We start from the raw sequence: 9,900 nt of genomic DNA, 5'->3' as shown, positions 1-9,900 counted from the left end.
TCTTTCCCTCTTTGCTTGTCACTTCCCCTCATTTTCTGAGGCTTAAGTGTGTGATATAGCCACTCAACTTTGTTTTTACTCGTGTTATTTAGGCAGCAGTGGTGACCCTCTGGGATGTGATGGTGGTGAACAACTGGCAAGTCTTTTTGGAAGCATTTTCAAGATATTCAAGTCCGTAAGTAGCAGTAATAATACTGAAAAAGTCCCATATAATCTAGTTTATAAGGTAACTGAACAAGAATTATACATATAGCACAATTCCTACCATCTCCAAAGAGAGATGCTGCCTACCTTTCTTTTGGGTCAATTCAGCTCTATAGGAAATAAACTTAAAACTTCATGACCTTTCTTTAACTTGTGTAACTTGATGGTTGGTCTAGCACTTGGTGAATGCCGTGAAATCCATTGTCACATCTAGAAGGGATTGGAAGCTGGCTTCGTAGTCATCTTGTTCTTAAAAAGAGTGAATGACTTAAGTGGATTATAAACAGGCTTACAACGTATGTTGGGTGGATGGCTCTTGCTGTACAGCCAGTCTCACAGAAGTGAATATTAGTGAATCACAGTAATTAATTTTAGACTGCTTCTGTATTTTCCCTGCGGGTGAAGAATTTTTTTGTAGCGTTAAAATCTTGGACATATCTCTCATTTGTATTTAATTAATGTATGGGAATGTTTGAATGAACTGGATGGCTTCTGGATTGAGCTGTGGGGATGACCCTTGGCTGATTAACCCAGGATGTATTTAAGCTGTGGAATGCCATTCTACAGGCGGCTGTGTGTGATAAATGTTTAACATGGTCTGGTGAAGACTGGACAAGTTGTGAAAGAGAAATCCATTGGGATCTGCAATGAGTGGAAGCTACCTCTAGCTCAAGAAATCTCTAAACTGTGAATGGTTGGAGATTGGGACAGCACTTAAAGGGTAGCAGCATAAGTATTTTTGCCATGGTTTTGCTCTGTTTCCTGTACTTCTGCTTTTGAGCACTCTCAGAGGATACTAGCCTAGATGGATCTTTTGCTGTGATCCAGTACAACTACTGGGCTGATTTTCGGTCCCTTCAGAGTTCACCTAGGTATGTTAAGTGGGGGGAGTGAGTCTGTTTAGCTAACCTAATGAAAGGCTAAGCTTTTAAAAAAATTTTTATTTTTTTTTATATTTCAGTGAAAAATGTGATTTCATGGCTCTCTTTAGTCACTTTTAGGCTGAGGTTATTTACTGCCTACTTATTGTCTGTTAATCTGATCTGCAGGTGGGCAAAGATCTATTTCGTAGCCTGGTGGTTGATCTCCTCTGTCATCTGGGTTAATCTCTTCGTAGCTTTACTTCTAGAGGTAAGGCAGTGTATTTATTTGGTATTAGATCCTGAGGACAGGTTGTAATTTGTGTGGGAAATGAAAAGAACCCAGACAACTTTTTGGGAAAAATATGTTGGCTTTGTGCATGTGCTTACTTAATCTTTCTCCTTGCCACCCTTCTCCCGAGATGTTGAAGAAGCATTTTCTTTTCCCTAGACAATTGTATATTTTATTTGCAACTTTGTCACAAATCTGGTTGCATTTCATTTGGTATGTACACATGTCATCATAGCTCACTCTCTAAAAAGATAAAAAATATTTTAAGTGTTATAAAATTGCTTGTCTCTTGTACATTAACATTTTACTTCAGCATTAGTTATTCAAGCTGTAGGCTTTTTGCATTTTGATTTGTCAGCAAGTGAAGCTAGCACTTGTAAATTTACACTTTTATTTTATTTGGTTGTCCTGTGTTTCTTCCCACTTCAATTGGAATTATTAAGCTTATTCAGTTCCACACTGGAAGAGTGGAAGTGATTACTTATTTTGAAGAGATCGTCTTCTAGAGTTTTTTTAAGAAGCTGTGGAAATGTAGGTACCTAAGCAATGCTGTGAAGAAGATGTAGTTCCGTTGGTTCCTCATGTATGCATGCTTCTCTGCAAATGCAAATACCTTTTGAATTTTTGATGGTGAAGGGAACGTTAATCATAGCCACTTACTTCAGGTTAATCATCATAGACTTCTCTTATAAGTCACGGAAGAAACTGAGTACCTGTAGAGGGCACTTCACCTCATCTTAAACCTATGAAAATTTCTTTTGGAGATGCTTTTGTTGTTGACTGCATTGAGAACTAAAATTTACTACTGTGGGCAAAATGGTGAACTTTTAGACAGAAACTTAGGTATGAGTGTCATGCTGAGTCTCAGTCTGGCTCATAAGCATTTCAGAAAAGACTTTCTGTTCTAGCCAGAGGCTAATCCTATGAAGTCTTCTACCTGCTTACTTCCGCAGGGCTATGGCCAAAGTTTGCTTTAAGAGCCAAGATCCAGCATTCTGTAGCAGGAAAGCAGGATGTCGCTATTTGTGTCGTCTTTTTTTTTTTTTTTCCTGAGCTGTCCATCTACTCCTTAGTTTTGATTTGTCAGAGTAATTCAAAATGGATAAGGGAACATGACAAAACCAGAAGCTGGGTTTAAGTTGTGATGCCTGGACTAGGAGTATGTTTATATATTGTTGGGTTTTTAAAGAGGAAAAAATTCAAAGGGGGTGTAACTCTTGTGGGTAGTTCACAGAGTTATCTTGGGGAGGCAGTCCTTGCTAGGAGTAGAAGACAGCAGGGCTGTCTTCTGCTCTACTGTTCTTTCAGTGTTTGCTGAGATAATTATTTCATTCCTGAACAACAAACTTGAATAAAGTAGTGACCTGCAGCCAATAAATACGCTGATGCCTAAATAAATCACTGCTCTGACACTCTGTATTAAAAACAAACCTCACCCCCTCCAAAACCTTACCTGCAAACATACTGACCTGATATAACCTCTTTTCTGATGTCACCAGAATTAGCCTTTATTTTTTGTCCTATTCCTTTTGAATTTCAGAACTTCATTCACAAGTGGGACCGTCGCTGTCATCGAGAACCTATTTCAGATATTGAATACCAGAGGACAGTTGAACTAATGTTCAGGTGAGTTGAACTGGGCTTGATAATCTGTTTTTTTTGTGTTCATTTGTTTTAAAGGAAGTGTGCTGACCACAAGAGGGTAAAAAGCTTGTGTTTTATTTCCTCTCTCTGAAACAAACTGTTTCATCTGTTAGTTTGGAAAAATTCAGTAAGTGCTTTAGTTAGGCTTGCTTTAAGCTGACTTGGTAGCCTAACCTTTATATGCTTTCTGCCCACAGCGTGATGGGAGAAAAGATATTGGGGGTGGAGGGGGGACTGTACTGAGAGGAAGAAGAAAAGGCAAGATGAGTAAAGTGATGCACATTCTTGACTTGTTAGGAAATTGTGGGTGGTGAGTTGATACTTGATGATCACGCACAAGTGGAACTTCTGGTGTATGTTGGATATTCAATAGTAGCATTGGGAACATGTTCTCATTTGGGAGTTTTTTCAGGAAAACAAATCTACTGACCTTCAGTTGTATTGTACTGTGTGCAGGAAATTGCTTCCCTGCTTCTTATGGGAAAACAGCTGCTGGTTTCCATGACACATCTGTAAAGGATGGATCACTTGCAAGTAGATGCATCTTTAGGGAGAATCAACTTATTGTAACTTTAATTCCTTGTTTCATTCTTGAAACAAACACATGTCACATCTTGGTATGTGCATTGCAAAAACAAATGCTGAGAAGTTCCCTTTGCTGCCCCTAACAACTCATGCTTTTTCTTTGTAGAGATGTTTTGGAAGAACCTACAGAGGAAGAGTTGATGGAAAAACTGCACCAGCATCCACACCTGCAGTTATGTAGGTGACTGGTGGGAAGGACTGATTTATTTAGACCTCTGTTTTCTTGAGGCTGTCAGCTGGAAGAAACTGAATGGATTTTCTGTGAGGTGCTGTTAGGAGAGAGGCTTGTAGGACAGCGTATGAGATTTTGCTTGGCAATTCTCTACAGAAAGAGGGTTTTTTATTTTTGGTTCATATCTTTGTTTTGAAAAAGATTTGAATCTTGCTAATTTGACTTGATTTTAAGTTGCAATTTTAGAGGAATATCACAGCTGTTACTTTTATAAACTGTGGATATTGGAATGTTTTATTTTCTTTTTTTTTTTAAGAAGGGAAAGTGTGTTTAAAATGATGGTGCACTTTAAAACATGAACTTTGTAACCACTGAGCCTGCTACTTTCTTCAGCACAGAAAAAGTAACTGCCTTTTCGGGTAGACGAGTGTGGCAAGGGCTGTGCCCTGCAATTCCTGAATGCATTAGGCAGGACCAGAACAAAATCCTTAATCTTTTTGTAGTGAGCGTTGAAACACTATTTTTATTGAAATATAACGCCAGCATGTCTTACCAAATTTCAAGGAGTTAATCGTGTCAGAACACAATCAATTTCAGCTCAGTAACAGGGACTGCCTACTTCACACATCCTCTCTCTTTCTTTGTTTTTGATCTAGGGTTTGTGCTGGTTGCATCATGCTGGTAACTTTGAGAGCAGTTATAACCTTGAATGGAGCAATTGCACTCGTGGTTTTCAATGTGGTAAAATTGAGCTCTCCTTTAGAGAAAATATTCTCATGTTGCTTTTTAGTGAACCTCTTCCTTTTACTTTCTTCCAAGTCCTGTTCTACACTGTATCATATTCCGTGAAAAAGCTGAGGGGAATGAATTTTGGCCGGAATGTAGCACCATTATCACTGTGAGTCTCCCACTTAAATGGAGGGAGGAAAAAAGGTTGAATGGGATAATCAAAGTGCTTAGCAGTTCAGATTTTCATTCAAGTCTGTGGGAATTGAAGGTGCCCAACCAGTATTGCAAGATCACATTCTTTTATGGCTTAATGACCACATGCTGTATACCACTAACTTTCACCTGGGTAACACTTTTTGGGTAAATAACTTTGTCAACAAATATGAAGTGGAGAATTAACAGTAAGCCACATCCATGTGCTTTTCCTTATCCCTTAGTATTCCTCTAAAAGGTGTTTTTGTTTGAATATTTGTCAAATAGCTAGTAAATCACTGTGAAGAATAGACTCAATTCCAGCTACTGTTTTTATGTGTAAAAATGAAACTACCCTTTGGGGTGCTGCCTGGTCATTGAGACACTTGTCACAAAATAGACATTATCATGGTCGGCTCTGCATTGACAAAGGTTTGGGGAAGTTAGTTGGCCATAAGACACTGCTGTTAGTTATAAGCTATTTGATCCTTTTTTAGGTAAGAAAACTTTTTTCAAAAGTGCCAAGCAGTGATCCTGTATACTTCTCATCTGTTTTTTCATCATTCTTTCTGTCTTTCCTGCATAAGGGAGAGGAAAATATCTGGGATGATGGTGCATTTGAGCTCAAAAGCATATTTCTGCCTTGTCTCGCTGTTTGGAAGTTGTGTAGTGATTATTGTATGTTTCTCTATCTTCTGCTTATATTCTCCTTGTGCTGTGGAATAAAATATGTATTGTAGCTTGCATATGTGTAGAACAAACCTGAACTGAACTCTGAGCTACTCCTGCAATCTTTCTTTACCTTTGTAATCTTGCCTCTCTTAAGGCATGCTCTTGTCTGTGTTCAGTCTCTTGTCTCTGTTCCAGAATAATCTACCCAGTAACTCACTTGCACTGGTTTCAGTGACATTACCATGCTTATTTTCAGTCATGCACTTAGAGCACCCATCATGGCAAGCAGATAAAGGCATCAGCACACAGTTTTTCTGGATTTGAGTTTGTTTTTTCAGTATGGCATTATGTCAGGATGGTTTCTGCTCCTTCTAGCATGATGTAATCACTGCCACCAATTTGTTGGCACTTAGTAACAGAGGTTAAATAGTCTATTTTACCTTTTTACTGAAAAAAAATTGGGTTTTGTTTTCCACTTTTCTTAATACTTGAAGAAGCAGCTTTGCCTTGCCAAAAAGGAAGTGTCCAGTTCTTATCAACCTGCAAGTTTAAATTTTTTTTTTTTGTCTCTTAAGGTTGTTTGGGATTTTGGTGTGGTTTTTTGTGTTGTTTTTTTTTTCCCTTACATTCCACTACAATCTACCAAAGCAACACAAATTAGTGTGAGATTATCATAAACATCACAGGTGTCTCCATTGTGCAATCTTTGCATTTGGACAAATGTGAAGAAGGCTTTCTGAAGGGAATACTGTTAGTCTTGTTCTTGTTTCACATTTGTGTAATTGGCTGAAAGTGTGACTAGAATTTAATACAAAATTGTGGTACCTAATGTCACTTGTACCAGAAGATGTAAACGACCACAAGTTTTATGCAATAATTGTATAAATCATGTAAATGAATGTATGTAACCGGGTAAAATTTGAGGTTTGTATTATTAAAAAAAAGTTCCTTCTCCTTAAAATATGAAAATAATTGGGGTGTTGAAATGATTGTTTTGGTTTGTTTTTGCCCTTCCCTCTGCTACTGATTTCTGTTGTGCTCAGCATCTATGCTCCCATTATCTTTACTAGTTGAAGACTTGGCCCATGGAAAAGGTTACATGCAAGTGGGACATAACTGCCTGGTTTCAAAATGCAAGACCTAAAGTATGTTGCTCTGTTATTCTCCAGTTCTAGAGGCGCATAACACCATCTGTAGGTATGCTTAATTTTTAAGGTGAAACTTCATAGGAACTGAGCATTGAGGGTGTTGAGCAGCTTGATTTCCATTTGTGTTTCAGTCTTTGTGTCTGCAAACTACGTGTTCCTTCATCTCTTCTTTTCCTGAGAAGATCAGTGCAATAAGCATTCTCACAGCGTTTCAAGTGGGACAGATTTTGCACATAGCAGGTTCTGGTTTAGAAGATGTTTGGAACAGAACAAAATAGGTTCTAGGTCAAGCTAAAGGCTTAAGTTTGCTGATGTCTCTGACAATGGCTGTTGCAGTTGCTTAGGTGAAGCCTGTGAAAGCCAAAGCAAATAGAAGATCATCTTAGTGTTTAATTCAGGCTCAGATTTTTCTAGCTTCTGAAGGAGGGCCTTGATCACCAGACTGTTGACTAATTTGAGATTCCTCAGATTTTATTATTTTTTTTCCTTCCTGATTTGCTGTGAATTTATATTACTTAAATATTTAGGAGTGGAGGCAGAGGACGGATGCAACTGAAGCGTTCTTGATTCTTTCAGCAGAAATACAGTGATAAACCTCACAAGCACAGTTAACTATGAAGAAACTTAAAAAGCTTATATTGGTCAGAGCTGCAAATAGGGCAGCTAGATTAACTTAGTAACTGTGTAGAAATTACAAAGGAAGAAATACTGTCTTGGGTGTCAAGCGTTTATGTGAATGAAGTGCATGAGGTGTGCTTTCCTCGCCTCTTTGTTGTGGCAATATTGTACATCTCTTGACACATTTTAGGGGACATTGCTCTTTCATCCCTTCAACACTTTTTAATGTGCACAAAAATATAGGGACTTACAAAGCTATAAGGAAAAATGGGGCCTATAGGAAACCAATGCAGGGTATACATTAGTTACCTTTACCTCACATTTCAGAGATATTTTTTATCTTGTTAGACGGCTTATCTTTTCACCTGCCAGTATATTACAAGCAGTACATAGTGTTACCATGGCTTCTGCTATTGTTTAACATTGTGCTTTAGTCAGATGAAGTAATTTCAGTACTCCATCTGTCTTGGGGTTTTTATTGAAAACAAAATAAAAATAGGTGTCTGCCTGCTTTTTATGTAAGTGTTTATTTTTTTTCTTTCCCTAGATTTTTGTCTAATTAAAAGCCCATTCAACTGACAGGAGTTCTCCACAAATCTGCAGTCTTTATAAACACTCAGAGCCATTTGTTATGTGAACTCTGGGTAGAAATAATTTGGAGATGGGGGGTGGAAGGATAAGATTTTGTTTCTATTCCAACTCTAAACACTTAGCTATATAGGACACTGTTTCAAAATGACCTTGATAAACTAGAGGAAACTGCCAAAATTATCGAAGTAAAACTTGAGAGAGAAATACGGACTATTACAGTTTTGGAAGTACAAAATGTAGAAGTGTATAGCAGGGAGAATGGTATTAGAAGACAAATATTATAGGGTTTGTAGTGTACTACAAATTGAATGATGTAACGGCATCTGAAAGAGATCAAGAGAAATTGTTTTGCTATAATTTGTAATAGTACTTTCTTTTAGGCCCCACTGTTCCTGTTTTGGGTCCTGCATTTTAAAGTAAACAGGTGGCGGGAGGCATTTGTTATAGGACAGTAACAGAGATCTTAAGAAATTTGGAAGGTGTGAGTGGGAAGAACTTTAAAGGAAATAATTTGTTCAGGCAAACAGGAGACAGGCAAATAGTTGTTTCCGAGAGGAGCAAACTGCTGATGTTGAGTAATCTCTGTGTGCTGATTGTAGAACAAGTTGTAGTTTGGATTTCAGCAAAAAAGAGTTGCTAGATATGAGGGATGCTTCTTAACTCCGAGCACTGTGCTCTTGGGAGGTCGCAGACTCCCTTTCACTCGAGTGCCCTTTTAGGCAGGGTTTGACAGTGACCTGCTATGGCTCTGTCTGGATGTTCGTGAACCTGCCCCTGCTTGGTGATGCCTCGGCTGGTCCCTGAGATCCTGTCCCGCCTACCTCTCTGTGGTTTCACTGGAAAGAATTCCCACGGCTGTAACAAACCTAGCTTTTGTTGTTACAGCATGTGCTGTTGGTTTTAGCTAATAGCTTACAAATGTTTACAGCATGCAAGTATTTTACAAGTAGGGGCAGCAAAAAAAAAAAAAGCTCTTTCAGCTTCCCATTATAAACAGGAAGATGAGATTTGTATGTGCTAATACTGTTGCTAATACTTGACCAGCATCCCCTGGTCCTTGCAGCAAAAAAAAAAAAAAAGCTCTTTCAGCTTCCCATTATAAACAGGAAGATGAGATTTGTATGTGCTCTGTTGCTAATACTTGACCAGCATCCCTTGGTCCTTGAACTATCTCCCCATGGCTCTCCATGCACTGTTCTCTCCTGGATTCCCTTTAATCTCATTTCTACATCCCTTACCTTTTTGGGCAAGCGGAGGAACATGCTGCACTTCTCCCAGTTTGTATTTGCTCACTGGCAAACCAAGCAGATCAGATAGCTTGATCTTTCCCTTGATGCAAACACTTAATTTGGGCATTCTGCTCTGTTTGCTACCAGTTGTCACAAAATGCGTGACACATCTTTGACAGCTTAGATCTTCTATCAAACTTGGTTTGATGAGTGAATTTAAAAGTTATTACCAGGGGACTGATGCTGCGTAATTCCTAGAAGCAGCTGGAAAATATTATAAAGTTTATGCTGTATTGTTGGGTATTATTTTAATAGAAGTTGGTCTGATGTTTCACTGGATCCAAGGCAGCTTAGGATCTGAAGCCTTTCAGTGAAAAATGAACACTTAGACTCCAATGGGGAGAAAAGGAGAGATGGTCCAGAGACTTAAGCATGCTCAGCATCATTAGTCAGTTTGTGGAAGTGTGGGCTAATGGTGAACTGGGCTTTCCTGCATCCTCCAGGGGTACCGTCAGTTTTTTAAAGGTAAAAGAGATCACGGAGTATCTAAATGAAGAAGTTAAGGTCATGGGAAATGTGTTACTAATTCAGGACCGTCAGTTTTTTAAAGGTAAAAGAGATCACAGAGTATCTAAATGAAGAAGCTGAGGTCATGGGAAATGTGTTACTAATTCAGAAGTTAACACTAGATCATCAGACTTTCTTGATCATAAACTAAATATTTCATCTGTATTTATATCTTTTTCTGTATTTGTAGAGCTACTATTTTCCCAGCATAAAGTGAGAGAAAAAGTTCAGGAAAAATCCTCAAGGCTGAGGTGGCATTTTTCAGATACTAAGTACATAGTGATGTGTACAGCAAACTACTGGAGAAGCCACCTATTGTTATCTCCCATAAAGAATATAAGAACAACTTCAAGACTGTGTCACAAGGCATAATAAGTATGTGTGTGTTTTTTTTTTT

The 9,900-nt window shown here is 38.4% G+C and overlaps 1 protein-coding gene across 1 annotated transcript in view; it reads left to right on the top strand.

Annotated features, from left to right (window-relative positions):
• TPCN2 (two pore segment channel 2) overlaps window positions 1–3,770 on the top strand; it is a 29,662-nt gene extending 25,892 nt beyond the window's left edge. Inside the window, exons 22-25 of the mRNA XM_009697257.1 lie at window positions 93–175; window positions 1,254–1,335; window positions 2,897–2,982; window positions 3,692–3,770. Of these exons, the coding sequence (XP_009695559.1) occupies window positions 93–175; window positions 1,254–1,335; window positions 2,897–2,982; window positions 3,692–3,770 (330 nt within the window). The remainder of the gene's footprint in view (window positions 1–92; window positions 176–1,253; window positions 1,336–2,896; window positions 2,983–3,691) is intronic.
• The last annotated feature ends 6,130 nt before the right edge of the window (window positions 3,771–9,900 follow it).

The sequence above is a fragment of the Cariama cristata genome, unplaced genomic scaffold (genome assembly GCF_000690535.1).
Source record: "Cariama cristata isolate BGI_N322 unplaced genomic scaffold, ASM69053v1 scaffold3713, whole genome shotgun sequence".
NCBI classification, from domain to species: Eukaryota; Metazoa; Chordata; class Aves; order Cariamiformes; family Cariamidae; genus Cariama; species Cariama cristata.
Note: the sequence above shows the minus strand (reverse complement) of the source record. Positions and strands in the feature narration are given on the sequence as shown.